Source organism: Diadema antillarum, unplaced genomic scaffold (genome assembly GCF_040938485.1).
Source record: "Diadema antillarum isolate AM-2024a unplaced genomic scaffold, OU_Dant_1.0 seq00000015_RagTag, whole genome shotgun sequence".
NCBI classification, from domain to species: Eukaryota; Metazoa; Echinodermata; class Echinoidea; order Diadematoida; family Diadematidae; genus Diadema; species Diadema antillarum.
Genome location: NW_027271135.1, coordinates 430013 through 452542, shown reverse-complemented (window position 1 = coordinate 452542; position 22530 = coordinate 430013). Strand labels below are relative to the sequence as shown.

At 38.4% G+C, this 22530-nt stretch overlaps 1 protein-coding gene across 1 annotated transcript; it reads left to right on the top strand.

Annotated features, from left to right (window-relative positions):
- The first annotated feature begins 266 nt into the window (after positions 1–266).
- LOC139725083 (60S ribosomal export protein NMD3-like) lies at positions 267–16618 on the top strand. The gene is made up of 11 exons (XM_071636172.1): positions 267–396; positions 2201–2335; positions 6560–6653; positions 7141–7350; positions 8358–8536; positions 10462–10558; positions 11370–11487; positions 11883–12034; positions 12497–12658; positions 15665–15875; positions 16482–16618. The coding sequence occupies exons 1-11, from the start codon at positions 356–358 to the stop codon at positions 16616–16618; spliced, it is 1536 nt and encodes a 511-aa protein (XP_071492273.1). The 5' UTR covers positions 267–355.
- Positions 16619–22530: the final 5912 nt, after the last annotated feature.

The window sequence follows — 22530 nt, the reverse complement described above, 5'->3', positions numbered from 1 at the left end:
TACCGTCACATAATGAGTATGCATACAACATCATACATGTACATACATGCATGCATCGTAGAACTCCGCTCGGTTGGCAGCCTGTGCGTGCAGTAAACGATAGAGGGAGCCAAACAAACATGTAGCGACCACACCATGCATGCACGACGCGATGCGACCACATGCGACGTACATTGGAGTGTGTGTGAAAGAGAGAAATTGCGCAACGTGGATAGACTCAGCGCAATACATTTACTTTGCCACACATATCTCCAGCCAGCGTGTTTTTTTTAGACGGCGCAGATTGGGGACCCGCTACACGGCCTCTAAAGACGAACAAAATCATCGCCCTTTTTTTCCGCAGCAATATTCAGTCATGGAGTACATTGAAACACAAGCATCTACAGAGTCTACCATGTAAGTATTTCTGTGATATGTAGTGAAATTGGCTTGTTAGCGTGGAGATTTGTCGGCCACATGTTTCGTAACCTGTGTGCTGTGAACACGAGCCCAGCCAGTCCCGTGTATCAACTTCTGTGTCAGTGAAGACAATATTTGTATGTCAGCAACATGTTTAGGCTAAGCCTATATAAAATAATGTAGAGTAAGACTGCAAATAGACCATTTATTGTCTGTGAAAATACCAGTCTTTTTCTCAGATTTATTATTGATAGCTATTATAATGTATGTCATGAGTTTAAGTTGTTCACAAGGGAAGATGTACAGTAGTCTTGAAGAGAGAATCGGCAAGTTCCTTGTTTGTCTTTCTTTTTGGCTTGTTGATATTCTTGCTTCACTTTTCATGAGGGGTCCCATCCCAGGTCGGGCGTCAGTGGAACGTTCCTCCCACCTGATTTTTCATTCTCTTTTGTTCTTGGGTTGCATCTGGACAATCCAGCGGACTGTAGATTAAGCAGATTTCTCAGCCTCGAGAGGCCTAGACGACCTAGAGTAACTGCGTCTGTAAGCGGCCGTGCAGCCGTTCGCGGCAGGTACAACATACACGGTAATATACAGCTAAACACAGCATTGCACTAACACACTAGCAATCAACAAAAACCAACCGATAAAATGGGCACGATCTCTGACGAAAGTGAAATTTTCTCACCTAAATGACAACATATCGCATCCAAAATGAAATTTTCGGTACTTCTTAACATAACAGTTAAGAAACAATGGTCCAAGAAACTGGATTTTTTGTCGTTTTCTCGATGTTCATAGATTTTGAAAACATATCCTCACATAAAATAGAACTTTCGCGAGCTGATGTGGGCCGCCATTTTTTTCGGAAAGTGGATGTTACCATCGAAAAAAAAATGAGAAAAACACGAGAAAGACATCAACAACACCGCCAGAATTGCGATCTTGTTTGCGGCCAATGCATGTGCGCACGCTATTTTCACGTGCTTTCGCAATGGGAATTGGCGCTTACGCAATGTTCGCGAGACATGTGAAGGCGTTCAGCTAAAGATCGCGGAGCACGCGCGTATTGCATAGGGATTGTACATCGTGCCGCAAGCTGAAATACTACGTCGCATATCGCCCTTATCGGCGAAAATTGTGCCGGGTTTTGCCCTGGTAAATCATGAAAACTGCATTGGTCAATGGTAAATTTCTTTCATGAAAACAATTGCGTTAATGAATAATCTTGTCTATGATATATGAAATGGTTGAAAATAATTTGCCTGATTTGTTTACAAGTTGGAAAAACCCTCAACAATGCTTAAACTGCCGCAAACGGGATATTTTACTCTAGTCCACTCCGATGCGCGAGACTGGAAACAGAAATATCATAATCCAGATTGCATAATTTGATCACCCGGCCACCCCTTCAGATACATCATCATCATGCATCACGTTGAACTCTCCATGCTCAGGATTGGATCTGTTGAATGGCCCCGGCCCTTTCTTGGCATCATCCAATTCAACCTTCCTCAGTCCTGAGGACTTAATTTCTTGGGATTTGTTATTTTATTTGCTTCAGTGCAGTGTAACTGAGACAAAACCTTTCATAATCCAGCGGATGTACTTTATACATGTTGTAGTTTAGATTCTGCAAAATATATGTTATGAAAGGTTTGGAGTAAAATACATGTACATTGTACTCCATCAAGAAAGAAAGTATGGTGAATAATGCTTTAAGTGTATTCCATTAGGATTTGGTATAAGAGTTGATAGTGTTTGATAAAGAGTCCAGCCTCTTTGTTTGATTTCTTTCCAGATTGTGTTGTCAATGTGGAACACCAATACAACCCAACCCAGCCAACACGTGTGTGGCGTGTCTGAGAACACAGGTTGACATCACTGAAGGGATCCCGAAGCAAGCCTCCATCTACTTCTGTAAAGGCTGTGAGAGGTAACGTTGACAAGAGGCTGAAAATGATCTCGAAATTGTTGACACACGCTTTCTTTGCTTACAATGTCATGAGGGAGCACTAAATAGTTTATGATCTTCATTGATGCTGAGGTTGGAAACAGAAAGACACAAAGTTTCCAGTGCATGGTACTTTCTTCTGATACTGACAATGGAGTTTCTGTGTATAGTTTGGTTGAATCTTTCCAGATAATACAATGGTACCAAATAGCAGTCCAACATGTAGCTGTGTCCTGTGAGAACTTTGCAGTACTGAGTCACAAATTAGAGAGCAAAGTTCATATTAATTGTTTCAACTATCTTTTCAATTTCATTACTGCATGCATCAGAGACTCCAACTCCAAACACCTTCTGATCTGGAGATTCTCCCACCTGAAACCCCTAGCAAACGGGAGACTCCAATTTGATGTGTGCACAGCGCACATCACAAGCGCAAAGCGCGAAGTTCCTTGCGGCCGGGGTCCAGGGCCCGCTTAAGGGCCCTGGAAGCTCTAGGGTTCTAGATGCTTTCTCATGCTATCTACACTATTTTCAACATACATGTATGATGGTAATAAGTAAAAAATCTTTTCAAGCGGGAGACACAGAGCCAGGGTGGGAGAAATTAAATCTTAAGCGGGAGAACGGGAGATTTTGCAAAAATGGGCTTTCAGCGGGAGAGTTGGAGTCTCTGATGCATGCACATGTCTGGTTGTAATTGACGTCTCAGTTCCTTTGTTTTTCTTGATATACCATCTATCTCTTATCAGCTTTTCTTTTTTTTTGGGGGGGGGGGTAGTATCATAAAATCTTTATCAGTTATCAGTGTAATCAGTAGCTGTAAAAGTGGGGCTTTAGCAGCGTGGACATACAGTTAAACTCGCCTAAGTCGACGTCGCATATATATGTCGAATAATCGCACAAGTCAATGATTTTAAAAAGTCCTGATTTTTCTCCATTGACTTACGTGTATTAATTCACTCACAAGTCAAATTTTTTAAGTCGAATACTCGCCTAAGTCGATGAAATTCCAAGAACACTTTCACGGAAAAACCATTGAATTCACTGCGCCTAAGTCGAATAAGATTTTATTGTGTAATAAATCACTGTCAAAATCACGAGACGCCAGTTTTTGTTTACATACAGTATATACACCAAAAGGAACTTGAATGCGTTAATAAACATTAACGTTTCATTAACGCAAGCGGTTTCACCTGAATCGTTAGTAACGCAAACTAACGATCGGGAAAATTAACGTTTGTAGTAACGATGAGTAACGATCCCAAGCGCAAATTAACAATGTTTCGTTGACTTTAACGATAGGTAACGCGATAAGAAGTTACGCGAGATTTTGGTTTCCGTTACCGAGACCTGGTGAAAGGACGACGTAGCCCCTGCCGAGTGTAGCGATCTATGCCTTATATTTAGCGGAGTCTTTTGGCGAATCGAATCACGATTTCGCGATAGGTTAATTTGCGAACGGGGTCACCAAAAACGCACGCCGGGCCACCAAAAAAGCCGGATGTTTGCCTTCAGTTTTGGAAATGAACAGCGGTAACAATCGGCTCCATAAGATGCTAGAATAAATGTCAGATGTTTGCTCTTGGAAATGAATAAAGGTAATATTCGACTCCGTATAATACTAAAATAAATGTCGGATGTTTGCTTATACTTTTGGAAATGAACAATGGTAAGATTCAGTTCCGTACGGTGCTGAAATTAATGTCACATATTTGATTTTGCGTTCGGAAATGAATTAGGATAAAATACGGCTCCGGAAGATGCTGAAATAAATGTCGAATGTTTGCTTTGACGTTCGGATATGCATAATAATGATATTCAACTTCATACGATGATAAAATAAATGCCGGATGTTTACTTTTACGTTCGAAAGTAAATTTAGATAACAATTACATTCATCTCCGGAAGATGCTAAAGTAAATGTCGAATTATCCCTTTGACGTTCGGAAATGAATAACAATAATAATCAACTTCGTACGATGATAAGATAAATGCCGGATGTTTACTTTTACGTTCGAAAGTAAATAACAATAACATTCAGCTCCGGAAGATGCTAAAATATATATCGAATGATCCCTTTGACGTTCTGAAATGAATAACAATAATATTCAACTCGGTACGATGATGAAATAAATGCCGAATGTTCGCTTTTTTACGTTCGAAAGTAAATAGCTGTAACATTCGGCTCCGGAAGATGCCAAAAATAAATGTCAGATGATTGCTTTTACGTTCAGAAGTGAATAGCAGTAACATTCTGCTCCATAATTAAGATACTAAAATAAATATCAGACATTTGCTATTCACCATTTCGAAATGAATAACAATAACATTCAGCTGCATTTGATGGTGAAAGTAAATGTCGGATGTCTGCCTTGACATTCGAATATGAAAAACAGTATAACATTCGGCTCCTTACGATGCTTAAATAATTTTCAGATGATTCATTTCACTTTCGGAAGTGGACAGCAGTAACATTCGGCTCCTTACGATCATAAAGTAAATGTCGGGTGTTTGCTTTTGAATTTGGAGATCGAATAACGGTAATATTCTGCTCCGTACGATGCTAAAATAAAGTAACAGATTGTTTCTTTTACATTTGGAAATGATTAAAGGTATCAATCGGCTCAGATGATAAAATAAAAAGCGGATGTTTGCTTTCACGTTCGGAAATGAATAAGGATGATATTTAGCTCCGTAAGATCCTAGAATGAATGTCGGTTGCTTGTTTTTACATTTGAAAATGATTAACGGTAACATTCGGCTCTTTACGATGCTAAAACAAATGTCGGATGTTTACAAATGTCTGCAAATGCTCCCACTTTCTCATTTCAAACGTAAATTTGACCACCTAATTAGGCATCAACTTTTATAATAATGTATAAGCCTATTTGCTAAATCTTAGAACTCAGAATAACGGTATAAGATGATTAGATTTTCTATTTATTTATTTTATACGTGGGTACCGTCCTGTATCACTTCAGTAATACTTAGTATTCATTTTTCTGTGTTTAGTAGGACCGATTTAGTTTTGTTTGGTTTTGTTTTTCGGGCCACCAAAAAATAAAAATCAATCATTTTGGTGGCCCGATCGGGCCACCAAAATAAAATTTAGTGTGGAGCCCTGGCCTGCATCTATCGGGCACGCCGCTCCAGCTCTCGGCTCCAGAGTAGACAACATACATGTACATTATACATATGTACGCGTGGTGTAACTGTAAGTCGATTTTTTTTCGACTTACGCACAAGTCGAAACTCGCCTAAGTCGATGTGTTTTGCTCAGTCCCGAGAAGATCGACTTATGCGAGTTTAACTGTATTTGCACATTTTACATGACATGAAAATTGGCACAAAAACAAAAGCTCACAATTGTTTTGCTTATATGTGTAATATTATTTGATATCTTTAGTCTCAAGGTAGGATTGAAAGGGACCTGCGGCTGTACAAGCTAATGCTTTTACGCAGGCCCCATCATATTTTTTTTTCGCATTATGACCACAGTGTAATTCGCATGCATACAGACCTCGTGTTTATACCAAATCAAACTTCTGTACATTCTGATGAAGTCTCATCTGAATTATGTTTTGTATAATTTTCGTATTTATATACTTTATTGTGATATATGTGAGAAATATGAAAATAAATTGAAATGAAAAAAAAAATGAAATGCTACATGTAGTTTTCTTCATTTTCACTAGTCCTATATTGCAAGTGAATTTGCTGTTGTAATGCTGACCAGTTACCCTTTAATATATAAAATGTACAAAGGCATTAACTGCTGTGGTAGCAGTGAGCTATTGAAAGTTCTTGCTCCATGAACTTAGAAACAAATGGAATTCTTCTGACTCGACCGGGCACAAAAAAAAAAAAAAAAAAAAATTACTTGCATGAAAATCCTTTTCTTGTACAGTACTCCAACTACTGTAAAAGCGGATATTTTCGTGGTGCTTAAATTTTCGCGCAACCAGAAACTAGTGCAAAAAATACTAGCACATGAATATTTTTTCTGCCTGTATGTTCCAGTAGTTGATGTCTTGATTCTGAGGATTTAAAAGCATGCAAAACTCTTCTTCCCTGGCTGAGCGCGTAAGAATATAGTTGCGCAAAAATATCCACTTTTACATTACTGTCTTATGGCTAATAATCTTACAAAGAGTAACATGTTGTAAAATGTTTACTGAAGAGCCTGACTTTCCATTGTTGGTGTAGATACCTGCAGCCTCCAGCCCAGTGGGTTCCATGTGCCTTGGAGTCCAGAGAACTCCTGGGTCTGTGCCTCAAGAAACTTAAAGGTCTCTCCAAGGTAGGATAGCTTTCTAGTCCATCCTTTGTGTTACTTCCCTTTCCTGAATATCACTTTGTTATCATCTTCCATCAGAAAAACACTATCATATTGGATAATATTGTGCATTAAAAAAAAATAAGAAGAAGAAGAAGAAGAAGAATCAAGTTATTACAGAATCTAATTGGATGTCAGTTGAAGGCTTTGTAATGAATTGGAATTATTTCGTGCTTAGATGTTTATTTTGAGATATGAAAATTATCTTAAATTCTTATGTGAGTATTTTATTCAGCTTATGAAAGGACAACTCCAAAAGGGGTAAGTTTTACACATTTTGCTAAGTTTTGTCCATGTTTGTTTGGGCGTTGGAGTGTGTTTTGTTTTGTTTTTGCCAGAATGCTTGTAGCCACTGTTTTGCTTCCATTATTACGATATTTAGCCATTTCCTTCCTTCGTCAAAATTATTAACGATTGTCTGTTTGATTTGTTGTGTACCTTCTTTGTGTAGGTTCGCTTAATTGATGCAGGCTTTGTATGGACCGAGCCCCACTCCAAGAGGTTAAAGGTCAAACTGACGATCCAGAAGGAAGTACAGAGCGGTGCTATCCTACAGCAGGTCTTTGTGGTGGAGTATGTGGTCCAGGGCCAGATGTGCTCAGACTGTCACCGTGTGGAGGCAAAGGATTTCTGGCGAGCTGTGGTCCAGGTCAGACAGAAGGTAAGACCCGCCCCTTCCCAGTCACTTTTTGTTCGATCAACAGCCGCAGTTTGTGTCCCTCAAGCAAGGTATTCATCTACAAATAACATCAACAAAGCGTTCTGAACAGCTTGAAGAGGAAATATTTCCTCACAGCACACTGGCAAACTAGAAGGGTTTTGTTGTTGTTATTGTTGTTTTTGCTTTTGTTTTTTTGGGGTAGGACTAAACAGATATACAATTGACACTTGTGTAAACAAGACAGAAGTTATAAAGTTATCTCTTTGAGAGGGATAAGATGGCTCAGCTGGGAATGTATCTGCTTTGCAGCAACCGAACGGTTAGGCTCGGTTGTGGGTTTGAATCCTGATGAGTCTTGATGAGTGATGTTGTGTGTTACCATGCTGTCCGCTGTAGTTGAGGAAAAACATTCTATCCTTTGGAAAGGACATAAAATGGAGTTCCCATGTGTGAGAGAGTCACAACCCATGTACTGTATAAGCTGGTATTTTCGAGTGCAGATATTTTCACGAATGAGGAGATTAGGGACATTTTCGCGAGATGTTGTTTTTGCGAATGGACATAATTCTGACCTACATGCTCTATTACCCGAGCGCATGGCAACATTTTCACGTGTTAAATTTGCGGTCCAACAGTGATTTGCGAAATTCGCGAAAATTAAACCCTCGCGATATTAACAGCTTTATACAGTATGTAAAGATCCTGCTTCATTCATTTATCACAAAACGCAGGGTGTATAACCCAGTGAAGTGGTCCCATCTTGCATCCATGTGGACCCCATGGAAGACCAGCTATTGCAGCTGAACGTGGGATATCTCGCTGCCTTGTCAGATGAAAAATAAACACAAACAAACATCAAACTCTTTTTTTCCAGTTTGATAGATTGAGATTTTGAATGCAGTGAATTTACATCATAGCAGAAATCACAGAGAAAATAGCGATGTCAATGACCCAGACAAACAAAGAATAGTAGACTTGATATTGATCTCGTCCTGTTCTCCCACCAGACAAGTCACAAGAGGACATTTTACTACCTGGAGCAGATGATCCTAAAGCACAACCTCCATGTAAACTGTTTGAATGTCAAACAGCATGATGAGGGTATCGACTTCTACTACGCCAGCAAGGACCAGTCCAACGGAGCTCGCAAGATGGTGGACTTTCTTCTTGCAGCTGTGCCATGCAAGTAAGAAAAGAGCAGCTGACATCATTGTGATCCTTGCACTTTTTAGTATTGAATGCAGCAGGGGTATAAGTAGCAGTTATTTATCAAATGTTAAATGTTGCTCTTTTTCAAAGTGAATTGATAATTCTATGCTGTAATTAGTTATTAATAGTTTTAAGAATTTATTTGTCTAAAGCTTGATCTCTTTTCTTATGAAACACAGAGTACTGTAAAACTTGATATATTCGCGGCATGAAAATTTCGTGAATTGGAGCCGATGGCCTTTCTGGCAGCATGAAATTTGTGCTACTTGCCACTGGCATCCAATATATATTGTGTAGGCAAGAACATTCGCATGCATTTTAATTTCGCAAATGTTGCCGCTCGCGAATTTCGTGAAATTACAATGCACCCGAAAATTCCTCATTTTACAGTATTTGGAGCTAAAAGTTATGATGATTGCTCCCTTTTTTTCTCATTTCAATATTAATGATGACATGCTGTGAAATCTTTCTCTTCAAGTCAAGATGTCTCTGTATTTATGAGAAGTGAAATTGAATCTACAAAAAGAGTTATGGTCTATGTTTTAAAACTTGAAGGAAGTTTTTGTTTTTATTTAATAGCATGTCTACTTTTGGCATGTTGTATGTCATCTCATGAGATTTTATACAGAAAGTCGGTGAGTGGATTGCAGAAAACTCCTGTCTCCAATGAGTGATTATAACAAGGATGGTTATCAAATGTTTATCTTCAAAAGTTGAAAAAAAAAAGTTGCAATTCATATCCACAAAAAAAAAAAAATGACAGTATGTTGAGGTGTTGTTAACAGATATTAGTGAAGCATCCTGTCTCATTCCTACAGAGATAAAGTTCCAGTGATGATAAAATATTGTTAACCAACTTTACATAGACCAGTGCACCCGTACACACAAACACATATAAAGGAGGACAACCACTTTTCTCGCATTTAAGCATATTTAAACTAACAACTCTCAAAACATCTACTCTTTAATGGGGAAAAAAAGTAATGAAACATACAGTTGTAGGCAAATTATCATGTATCATTTTAGATAGGTGGAAATCTTTTACTGTAAAACGAGGAATGTTCGCATGCATTTTAATTTCGTGAATTTCACGAGCGCCAAGATTTGCAAAATTAAAATGCACGCGAAAGTTCTTGTCTACACTATATGCATTGGATGCCAGGGGCAGTTCACGAAAATTTCATGCCGCAAAAAAGGCCGTCGGCTCCAATTCGCGAAAAATTAATGCCGCGAATATATCATGTTTTACAGTATATTTCCACTTGAAAATCACTGGCATTTAATTCATCGATTGATTATAGCACTGAGCAAAGTTCTATAGAATGACTGTATCTCTGCTTTTTCAACTAATCTAAATATGGAAATTTTCACAGTGTTCAAACTTTAGCACAACCAAAAACTAGCAGGAAAATAAAAGCTTGCAAATATTTTTGCTTGCCATTTATCCCAGTAGTTGATGTCTCATTGGGTTAATTCATCTCCCAAATGATCTGGGTCTTTTCTGTTAACCCGTTGAGGACGGGCTGATTGTGCTACAACACGCATTTCCCGTAGACAACTGTCCGCGTATTCTCGGGACTCATTAATAACTTGGCTCGGGTTAATGACTTGGCTAAAGGTATAAGAGAGATATGTTTGATGCAAACAATTCACACAAGTTCTCGGAGAAAAATTTGTTATGAATTGATATCTAAACAGTGATTTTCATCTTCAGGAGTGTTCATAATTCTCATGATGGAAAATTTTTCTGCCAAACAGTATTATTGGATTGTGAGGAGTTGAAAGACAATGCAGAAGGTAAAAACACAAAAACAGAAGAAATGTTTGCAAACATCTTGATATGTGTGTAGTACGCCCTGTGTATTAATAGAATCATAATCTCTTTCTTTCTCTCCTTGCTAGGTACAAACTGTCTCAACAACTGATATCCCATGACATCCACAACAACACATACAACTACAAGTATACCTTTTCTGTGGAGATTGTTCCAATTTGCAAGGTGAGTTGATGCGTCTATGAACAAATCTACCACAATGTCTATCTACAATGTATCTGTATATTTGTCTGAAACACTCTGGCTCAAATTTACAAAGGTAGTTGAAATCTAAACCATGGTTAGTGCAAATTTGTTCTGCGTAAATGCACTTGACAGATTCATTGCGTATGCCAACAGACATCTAGTAACATCGAAGGGACAGTTTGTATGCCTATTTCACGCTTACTTTACACCATGGTCTAAATTTGGACCATGGTGAAAGTTTTTGTGAATTTAGGTCTCTTTGTTTCAACAGTGCGATAAGATGTCATGAGTTTCAAAACTTGAAGTATGTTTCATATTCATAAGTATGTTTATCTATGCCATGCAATGGCCACTAGGAGTTCTTTTCCAAATGCCTCTGCCAAGAACTGTTTAAATGCTAAATATAATGTGATTGGACACATGCTATGTTTGGACAAGATTTTTTTTTAAGTCTTCCGTGATGCAAAGTTTAGATGACTTCTGTGTTATTGAATCAATCATACATTTGTCACTCTCTCACTTTCTACCTTTTTTTTCTCACTTTTTTATGTGTGTAAAAAAGATAAGTATATGTATGTAAGTTTGAATATGTGTATGTATGTATTAATATGTTTGGATGGTTGTCACCAATGTGTACGCATATATGTGTGTGTGCCCTTGTATTTGTATGTGAAAAGGAATATATATCTTGAATGTGAGTGTGTCAATGTTTGTATGTATGGATTATGAAAGTGGATTAAGTTGTCTTGAGATTAATCCCCCTCTCCTCCTTGTTTGATTTCTCTGCCAGGATAACGTGGTGTGTCTACCTAAGAAGCTAGCTGCGTCTCTGGGTAACATTGGTCAGCTATGTGTGTGCTACCGTGTGTGTAGCACTGTGCAGCTTATTGACCCAAACACTTTACAAGGTAAGAGTTTCTATCCCAGAAAATCCCAAGTAACTTCTTGATACTACCAGGGCCCCGTTTCATAATACTTGTTATCAGTGACAAGTTGTCATAGTTGTTATAAGCTGCCGAGATCCTCGAATCTGATTGGCTAAGAGCAAATTTGTCACAGAAATGCTCTTCAGGTTTCATGAGCTAACAAAAAGGGGGGGGGGGGGGGGGTCTTCAGCAGAAAGAAATATAACCTTCAAGATCTCTATCTATTTCTTTTTAGTGCCACTTACGTACTTCCCGGTTAAAAAAAGTGGGGGCCAAAGTGATGACACCTTATGTATTCCTTTGAATGGTTCCGCCGGACATGAAGAACACTACAAAAGTGTTAGTATTATATTTTATTGCATTGTTACCCAAAACAGTTGCTGAGATGAATGCGACGACGTACTGGAGGAATCCGTTCAGCTCACTATGCGACCCTCATCAGCTGACTGAATACACTGTGTTACAGGTGGAGAGAATCCCTGATGGAGAAATCAGGCATGTGAAAGGAGGCGGGGCCAAGTCAAAGAAGGTGAGGGTTAAAGGTTGCATATCCCTTTTGCACACGTCACAAAAATTTGCATGGTTGAAGGGTAATGTCTCCCAACATTATGTATGAAATTTCACGGTAATATACCTCAGAGTTTCTGAAAAAATAAATGAAAATCTAATTGTATAAAGAATAATGGGAGGATCAGGGTCCTAATGAATTCACTGACAATCTGTAGCAATGTTTCCCCCTCCAGCATAAAGAAGACTCAAGTTTTATTATTCTGAGGAAATGTCTGAAACACCAATGTGTCCTTCTACAATATACCAGCTTATCAAAGGAAACTAATCAGGGCTGCAAAAGGGATACATGAACTTTACTGTTTTCATATTACTCATTTCCTTTCACTGCAATATTTTTTTTTTCAATAAGTTTATGTTTGATGTGTGAGATGGTTCAGTAGTTTGAGACTCTCATTGCTTCCTATGATGTTTGACCTCTCAGCACCTGCTGGCAGACGTCTGGGTGATGAGGAGCCAAGACATGGGTGTGGTCGACACCCAGTACCACTGCCGTACCCATCTGGGTCACCTTCTGTCAGCAGGAGACTCTGTCATGGGGTTGGATCTTGCCAACTCAAACATCAACAACAAACATCTTGAGCAGGTAGGCTCGCTGTCTTACCTTGGAAACTCTCAAATTAGATCCATCTGTAAGAACTCTTGGATAATTGCAACTTTTATTCTATCTGTCAAAAATTGTGACTAAAACATAGCTTGGTTTCTACCTGTAAGAAATCTTCATGAATATATATCAAATAAATATTCATGAATATATTTCACTGGAAAGCAGTAATCGTGCAAGCCAACTTTTCGTGAGAACAGATCTGTGGGAGAACAAAGGCAAAATTTTACACGGATTGCCCGCAAACCATGCTATTGCAGATCGCTCAAATTCTATGACCACTAGCAATTTAGGGTACTGGCATACGATTTGCAGTGGATTTATTACATGAGAAAATTGTGAATGCTGAGTTTCCTCACAACAAGAATCAAGTGTTCAGCAGTCTGGCAGCCTTCACATTGCATGAGTCACTGTCTAGGTCTAGTCTATGAAAGTTATAAAGATGGAAATGACATCAACACATGGTGTGCTTATCACTGGTTTGAGTGATAGATCCAAAGTGACACGTGATATCCAATTAGAAGCACCTGTCTGCTTAGAGTAGCCAAGCAGAACTCTTCTAACACCCACTGTGTAAGATGTATTGATGGTGGAACACAAAACTCTACCCCAGGTGCTGAAATTTGTGTGTGGAGTTGATGAGGGGTGGGATATTTTGTGATTGGACCAGGGAGAAAAGAGATTCTTTAATATTAACTGAAGAACTGTAAAACGATATTTTCGCGGCATAAAATTTTCACGAGTTACCTCTAACATTCAATGCATATGGTGTAGACAAGAACTTTCGCATGCATTTCAGTTTCGCGAATCTTGGCTTGCAAAATTTGCGAAATCTAAATGCACGCGAACATTCCTCATTTTACAGTAACTTGTTGGCAGGAATATATTATTTTGACACCAGCTGTAGTGGCAGTTGAATTTTGTTTTGATTTCCTGTTCTACAGCTGCTAGAAATGTTTCGTGGTTATGAATAAGTAATGGAAAAAGTGTCTGGATTTGTCTCAAATGTAAGTGAACAAAAGCAAAAGTGTCATGTGTCACACAAGTGGCAAACAGTCGTGATGGATAGCTGTGTGTGAGGCTCTGCTTAACTTCACCTGATGGATATCATGTGTTTGTAATATTTGTGAGATAAACCCTACCAGCAGCTGTTTGCACTTTTGTTGCTGTGAATAAGAGTGACAGTTTCCTGCTCTCTACCAGAAAGCACACATTTAATTTGTGGTAATAAATCAATTTTGCAATGGACTGACAAATTTACTCTGAATGTTTAAATATTTGAAGTATAGCATATTCATGAATATATTAACCAGCAGGCTTGAAACAATCAGTAAATTCAGTTCATGCAAATAGTACACACTGTGAAGCACCTTTGTGTTTGATAGATATGTAGGATTGGCTTCTATTTTTTTCTTAATGATTGTCAATGATTTCATTATCATAGTCTTTATCTTTAGGCAATCTTTATTTATCTTTATCAATTATCTTTACTGCCCTGTATTTTACCATATTTTTCTTGGCATAGAAGTACATTGGCATTTCTCTCTCTTTCATCATGACACGAAAGCATTCTGTTCTCAAGGGATATATTGTACACGCTGAAATGTTCACAGTGGTTTTATTTTCACAAAATTTCTCAAGTCGCCTTTGAACTGCAAAGTATCATTTCTGAGATAAAAAAATTTAAAAATCAAGGTTAGCCGGCTCTGGATTGCGTGCAACAAGAAAGTGCTATACTTGTAGGTGTAGCATGCTGCATAGACCATGACATAACAATACCTGGGACATAGCAACATGCTAGTACTGTACTTTGAATGCAGATCTTACTTCTTATTGATGTTTTGGGAATGTAAAAACATTACATACTTGTATTGTCACTTGTGACTCTTTCTTACAAGTTTATTTCATGAACAGGGAAATAAAAATTACTAGACCCTTGCAACCACAAAAATTGACAACACATGAAAACGTCTGACAAGTTGTAATTCAGAAAAGAAAACATTTATTTACATAAATTTTAGCTCATGCAGAATCATTCTGTCCTCAATAGGAATAGTTCTCCTTTAAGGCCGTGTCACACCATTCCGGGCAAGCTACGCGGGCTTGTGGCGAGGAGGTAGTTTCCAGCACGTAGAAGATTTTCAGCGGGCGAACAAGAATGTTTGCAATTTTCATTCATGCCTTGTCATACCGTACGGGGGAACTTCTGCGGCTTGACTTGCGGGGAAACAAATTTACTCCCCGGAGCTCTCCGCAGTTGGTCCGCACCTGACAGTATCTAGCGCGTAGTTGCCAGGAGGTGCTCACGCAAGTCCGATTTAACCGCAGCCAAGTTTTGAGCATGACCAAAACTTTTTCCGGGTGAGTCGCGGGAATGCCCGTAGAGGTCCACGCAGGACGTCAGTAGGAGACCCTTAGCGGCAGTACTTCCCAGGCAATTCCCACGCAGGTACTTTGCAGTCCCGTATGCAGGAAAGATAATGAAATTCTGTGAGATTTCAGCCATTCCATTAGAGGAATTCCTTCACTGAGTTGTCAGCCCCCACGCGACTGGTACAAAGGTCACACAGTATACTCGCAAGTATAACGCGTCCAGCAAGTAAGACACATGCGCTGACTCGCACAAATCCTTTTCCGCCCTCAGGAATGTCCGGTATGCTAGAAAATCCCTACACGTAACAAGCCCGAGTAGCTTGCCCGGAAAGGTGTGACAGGGCCTAAACACGGTTGCGGGTAAAAAAATATGCGTGCGCACCTCCGGGCGACTACTTTTGAGATAATGCTAGGTACTGTCATGTGCGGATCATCTACGGGGACCTCTGGGTAGTCAAAATTGTTCTTTGCAAGTCACACGCAAGGCTGGTGTGACACGGCCTTCACCTTCCTCATTGCACCATGATTTAATCTTGCCTTTTCTGTGCATTGACTTTTGGATAGTGAGAATGTTATCATCAGTACTGGCAATTTAAATCTTCCTTTTAATTAAAGATGAAAGCCGATCGACTCCCAGACGTCGTGTTGGTCAGGAAACACTACGGTGACCGACATCGTCGACATCGAAGGCGCAACTGGCGACTGAAGACAATGACCAAGGAGAGAGCGATGTTGAACCAGGACGAAGCAGACAGAGACTTCATCGGATTCTTGGAAGACCTGGAGGAGGATGAAGATTACCGGAGGAATGTCAACATCTATCGTGGTATGCTGCCCTCGTGCTTCCAGCAGGAAAAAGCTTTTGATAGTTTAGTAGTAGGAAAAGTCATCTGGATCGTTATGGTTCAGTTATTCTTCACCAAGAAATGTCATAAGGTGATGCCATTGATACTGCTTTCTCCCACTCCACTCAAACCAGACTTTAGGAGGATAATGTTGGGGGCGGGGGATAGGTGGTTATAACCAACCCCAGATTTCAAAACATGAACAATTTTACATGAAAGAAAGATATTAGCTCATTCATTAATATAATTGAAGAAACTCACACATGAACAATTTTATTATGACATTTTGGCGGAACAACGTGAATAAATACCTCCTAGTAGGCAAAAATATGTTGAATTATCGTTTACCAGGTAGGCCTATGTTGCGCACTGGAAGTTTGGAATTGATGTGGGGAAAGGTTGTGAAATCATTAATGTTGTCCATTTTTATGTAGATAGTTGCATATACCTTCATTGCCTCAAATCATTTTAGTCAAGTTTTAGAGCTGGTTATTATTCATATATTGCCAATATGGTATAATTTCTCTGAAGGGACTGAAATGCTCTAACATGGATAATTCCCCTCTTTTCCTCCCTCAACCCCACAGACTCCAACAAGAATGTGGCGGTGGAGAGTAGTGACGACGAGGCCGCACCCCGCATCAGTCTACAGGAGATGCTGGAAGACTTCCACATTGCCGATGAGGCTGAAATGGAGGATGCAGAAGCCTCGGGTGTGGCTTAGGGACAGAGTGTGACTGAGGGAGAAGGTGTGGCTTATGGAGATGGGGTGGCTTAGGGAGAGGGCGTGACACATGAGAAGGAGTGGCTTGAGGAGTGGGCATGGCTTGGGGAGAGGGCATGGTTTAGGGATAACAAGGCGTGGTTTAGGAAGAAGGCGTGACCTAGGGAGAAGGCGTGGCTTAGGGAGAAGGAGTGGCTTAGGGAGTGGGCATGGCTTGGGGAGAGGGGAGTGCTTGTAAATCACATTAGTTTATTAGTTTTGCTTGAATTATAGTCATGAATTTTAATGACAAAAATATTACTTGTATTGCTTCATCATCTCCCCAGCCTAAGCAAACTCTAAATACACTGTATTATTATTATTATTATTATTATTATTATTATCATTATTATTATTATTATTATTATTCATTATTCAATTTTTTTTTTTTTTGCAACTGAGCACATGTCAGAGATCTAAATATTACTACTGTGCTATGCTGTGCAGTTACCATCTTTTTGACATGGACTCACATGTATTCTCCTTCACTACCTTTAGGAAATTGTTAGTCCATATTTTATGTGAATAAGTCACATTAATGTATAATTTCGAGAAATTTTGCATTTCAAAATTATGTAATGAGATGAGCATGTGTTCTACAGATCTTGTTTGACAACTTGAAAGGATTGTAACTTTTGCAATAGTAAAGCAGACTGAACTTTCTGTGCAGATTAAGTATTTATATATCTTATAGGTCTGCTTAGCATTGGCAAGCTTTATACTCATAGGGCAGATACATGGTAGGTGACTACATGAGAAGGACTTTCCATTGGTTTTGTCAGTAGTTTAATTCCCCCCCCCCCCCTTTTCTTGGTTCCACATTTGTGGATTCTGTTATCCTGCTTTGTTTCAGCAATTCAAAGACTTAATTCCAGAAAGAGGCACTCATTCTGTATCTCTTTTGTTGAACTAATGTCAGCCCTGCCAAGTCTGTGAGCATACAAGATTGTACTTGCTGAAAAGTGAAACTATGACATGTCCTTAAAGGACAAGTCCACCTTCATATACATAAGGATTGAGAGAATGCAGCAATATTAGTCGAACACATCAGTGAAAGTTTGAGGAAACTATCCGTTCAAAAGTTACGGATATTTTAAGTATCTGCGCAGTCACTGCTGGAAGAGAAGACTACTACAGTGTATGATGTCATATGCGTACAACTACATAACGAAAATAAAAAGAGAATTTCACAAAACTTTACTTTTTGAATAAAGTGCACATTTCTTCGACTTGCTACTGACGTATGTTAAGGGTAATATTATTCCCCCTGTCTTCTGAAAGAGAGAAGTCGAGTGTTCTTTTGTTATGCGAGAAAAATGGAAATATGTTGAATTTTCTTTATTCTTTCTTTATATCATTGTACTCATGTGACATCACAAGCTATAGTAGTCTTTTCATCCAGCCATGACTGAGCAGAAACTTTAAAAATTCATAACTTTTTAATGGATTGTCCGATTTGCTTAAACTCTCACTGATGTGTTCTACTAATATTGCTACATTTACTCAACCCACATGTCTATGAAGGTGAACTTGTCCTTTAACCCATTGAAGGCTAGACCAGAGTATACTTGGGAAGGTGTCCATGGGAAATGTGTGTTACAGCAAAATCAGCTTGTCCTCTATGGGTTCATATGATTTTGGAACTGCACTGGTGGATTGAGATGAAAGCAACAACACATAAAAATCTCCCCTTCATTTTTTTTTTATCTCTTTGATTTTATATTGCTATTGTTTGCAGCCCTTCAATATATAAAAGGAGTGTATACTCAGGCAGGAAGGACTATGAATCTCGGAGGGGGGAAAGAAAGGGAACGAGAGAGAACAAAAACAACAACAACAACTTACAAGCATTAGCTCAGTGCAGCCTGGCAGATTTCCTTGATACACTCAAATTTGTATGAATAAGGAAAATGTGGAAATAGACTTGTAATTAAGCATAGGCCCTCTTATAAAAGGCTTGTTCATAGTGATCTCCAAAACATATTTAAGACGCTGTCTTGGTAAGTAGACATGTGTGGCATTTTCATGCAGATAACCTATACATTGAATTGCATAAAAGTTGTGATTAATAAAATAAGAATATTACATCCTCTGTAGTCTCCACCTTGAAGATATTTTACTAAAGTTTGATTAATGTAAGTGTGAGCAGCTGATGGGTGTGCGTATGAAGGGAGAATGTTTTTCATTTTCTGAATTACGTGGATTGATGCAAATTGATGTCAAGTGTTGTAATCATATTCAAATTCAGGTCTGAGAGGACTTTCAAACAGAGTGTCGTCAACTATTTGAACAGGGATGGCTTGATTAAATTTTGGCAAGGATTAGAAGGAATGGAATTGCACATTTTCATGTATTCTCATGAGCCACATTTTCATGTCATTCTCATGAGCCACATTTGACACAATCACATGTACAAATTAGACTAAGGCATTGACCAGCAAATTTAGGCTGCCTTCTGCTGCAGTGTACTTCAACGTAAGATGACTGAAAAGGTGTACTAGGCGGTGTTAAGTGGTGGTCAATGTGGTGAGAGGTGTGTCTGGTGTAAAGTGTTAAGTGTTACCCAGGAACTGCCAGTAAGCAGCGAGGTGTGTACAAATGTTGGTGTGGAGAGGTGGACAGTCAAAGAGATATGTTTGGGGTTTACGTTATTGACCAAGAACTACAGTGTAATAGACTACTCTACAAGGAAAGTTATACTCTGTAGTGTGGTTAGGGGGCAGTCATGAAAGCTGTGTATGGTGTTTAGTGTTCGGTGTACAATATATATGGTGTTCAGTGTTTACTGTTGTCCAAGAACTCAAAGAGAAAAGGTGTCAGAACAAGACAGTGTACAAATCTGATGACTGCATGATGCCTAGAGCATATTGTAAAACAAGACATTTTTTTGCGGGTGTTAAACTTTTCCCCGAGTCTCACAAGCTGCCAAGATTCTTGACAGTAAAATGTAAACAAAAATTTTTGTCTACACGATACATTGAATGCCAAAGGCAATTCGCAAGTTTCAAGCTGTGATAAAGACTGTCGGTTCCAATTCGCAGAAGTGTCACAACTCATATGCGTCTGGTTTTATTGTAATTCATTTTGGCGATGGCTAGCATGTGTGTGTGTGTGTGTGTGTGTGTGTGCGCATGGGTGTGTGAGGTATGCTTGAGACATGTCTTGGTAGTAATGTAGATGTGTGAAGTAGATCATTTTATTTAATGAAATTTCACTAGGTGAAAGCTGTCTTCAAGAAAAAGAGCAAAGCAGTTAAAAAGTAGAGCATTCTTTCATTGAATGCTCTTTCCTATCTTCTGTGCATGGAAAATACTGCTGATGTATGTTATCATAAGTATTCAATCTTCTTCCATTCAAATCCATTCAAAAGTTTTGAATTTGTAAAGTTTTGGTACAGTTGTCGCTGTATGAGAAAACTACAACATTTTGTGATGTTATGTATGGATAATAAAAAGAAAATAAAGAAAATTCAATATATTATCCCTTTTCTAGCATAATAAAAGAGCACTTGAGTTGAAACTTTCAGAAAGCAGGGGGAATATTGCCCTTAGCATCATGTCACCATTAAGTTAAATGTGGAATTCTTTTTATTTTCTTTATAGCGTTGTACATACATTTCACAAATTGTACACATAGTATCTTCTCATCCAGCGTACCGGAACTTTAAAAATTGATAAATTTTCAATGGATTGTAAAATTTCCTCAAATTTCAGTGATGTGTTATACTAATATTGCTGCATTCACTCAATCCACATGTATATCAGGGTCTCATTCCCCTTGAAATATGAGAGCAACTTAAGAATCGACTACAGTATTAGGCACCAAATTATCTTGACAGCAAAATATTCCTACGTCAAATGTGGTGTTAAATGCATGAGTGCCTGGTAGAGCACACTGTATAATTCATGTGAAGTTCATGAGAATATTTCACTCAATTCTGAGTTACCTCAATGTCAACAGATCCTTTGCTTTTGTTCAAATTATCACACACTCAACATCATTCTGATACTGTAGACATCAGTGACTGAACAGATACCATTCAGAATCCACTTGCTTTAATTTGTTCTCCGGCATTTCAACTTTATTAGGTCTCACAAACTGAAGAAATAGAAACAGTGACATGCACAAGGATATATCTGAAAACAAAAACAAGTACAGTGTCATAAAATTTGTAAGTAACGTCTCTTTGTTATATAAAAATACAGAACTTTAATCTCCTGTCATACCACATGCAAAAATATAGAAAGAATATCAATTTGTTACTTCAAGACCATGATTGGCTCTTATTTCATAGTTAGAGATTGTAATAAGCTGATAACTCATCCTTTCAATAATCTTACATTTTTTAACGTGCCACCATTACCAGCATCTGCTACTATCTGGAGGTAAGAGCAAGTTTTTTGATTGAAATGTTCAAGTTTTTTGATTGAAGTGTTCAAATAAGATTTCAAGACCCATTATAACTAGTAGCATTATCATCGCTATGGGATTGTCTTTGTGGCGGAAAATGGGAATAACTGCAAAAGCCATGGAGACCTATTTCTACGTTCCCTCTCACTACTATGTGCACAAGGAATGGAGTATATCTGAATAGATGACTAACTTCCTCCACCACCTCTACCCCAAAGCTGACTGGAAGCTGTTAGTAAACCTCGAATTATTACATCCATATCACCTGGACGGACATTATACATGTAACTTAAGAATTGCAAAAATGCTTATTAAGGTTCTTGTATTATGGTCATTTGGTACAATTGTAGATGTATTCACCCTCTACACATTAACATTTTTTCTCATGATCACTACGATATATATATATATATATATTTTTCTATTTCAAGAACATGGGAGAATGGGATGGGAAATGGGCTTGTACGTTACCATGAGCAGCTTTTCTTGGACAACGTATTATCATCATTTTGTGTAATCACTCAACCTTGCCTTTGTATTTCAACCAATTAGAATCTTCTTTTGCTTCCTTTTATGCACCTGTTGATCACACAACATATCCTGACAATGCTTAAACAATAGCAAAGGTAAACTGTACTTGTGACAATGTTGCAGAAAGCTCCTGCTGAAACAAAACTGAAGAACACATTAGCTTTGCATTGACGATTTGCTGGAAGTCAGGCATGTCATATGAATATTGTGTCAAAATATATTGAAGACGTGAAAGATTTGAAGAGTTTGTTTGCAAAAACTGATAAGTCCATTTTTGAAGATTTTGAAGTATGGTCTCTGTCATAAAGTACAAAATAATACCTTTTAAATTATATATTGGTCACTACATATAAAGCTACATTTTTGAAGTTATGGTCAAAAGAAGCAAAAATGTTCTTATTATTCTCTCTATTTTTCTTGACCTTTAATGGCAAATATCTCCATTTGACAAATATGGACTTATCGGTTTTTGCAAACAAACTCTTCATTTCTAAACATAATGTTCCCACTTCGGCCATAATGAAATGAAAGATGATAATTAGTCATCTTCAGGTATAATAGAAATACCAGAAATGTCCCTTCATTTACTTCCCATATATGGTTCCCATCTTAAGAACGAGCTACAAAACAACTGTGCTTATTTATGTCGATGTAGGGCAATTTGTCAATCAGTTGCGATGAAAAAACACCTCAACGGAAGAATTTCATGAATTTGAATAAAGCTACAAAATGCACTACTTAAAAAGTAATTTCAATACCGGCAGTTTGTGAATGATGAAATCATTCTTTCCAAGACAGAAGAGTGGGGTGAGGTGTTCTCAACTTTTTTAAACATATAATGCTGCCAGTTTGATCAGGAACGAACAGTTTAAATTTCATCCTTCCTTGGTGGTATACCATACCGCACCTCATAAAATCATGAATTGGTTGAA

Excerpts from the sequence above, each read along its gene's own strand:
- LOC139725083 (XM_071636172.1), top strand. The coding sequence starts at position 356 with ATGGAGTACATTGAAACACAAGCATCTACAGAGTCTACCAT. Across the intron at positions 2,336-6,559 it reads TTCTGTAAAGGCTGTGAGAG|ATACCTGCAGCCTCCAGCCC; the intron begins GTAACGTTGACA and ends TTGTTGGTGTAG. Across the intron at positions 11,488-11,882 it reads TGACCCAAACACTTTACAAG|TTGCTGAGATGAATGCGACG; the intron begins GTAAGAGTTTCT and ends TACCCAAAACAG.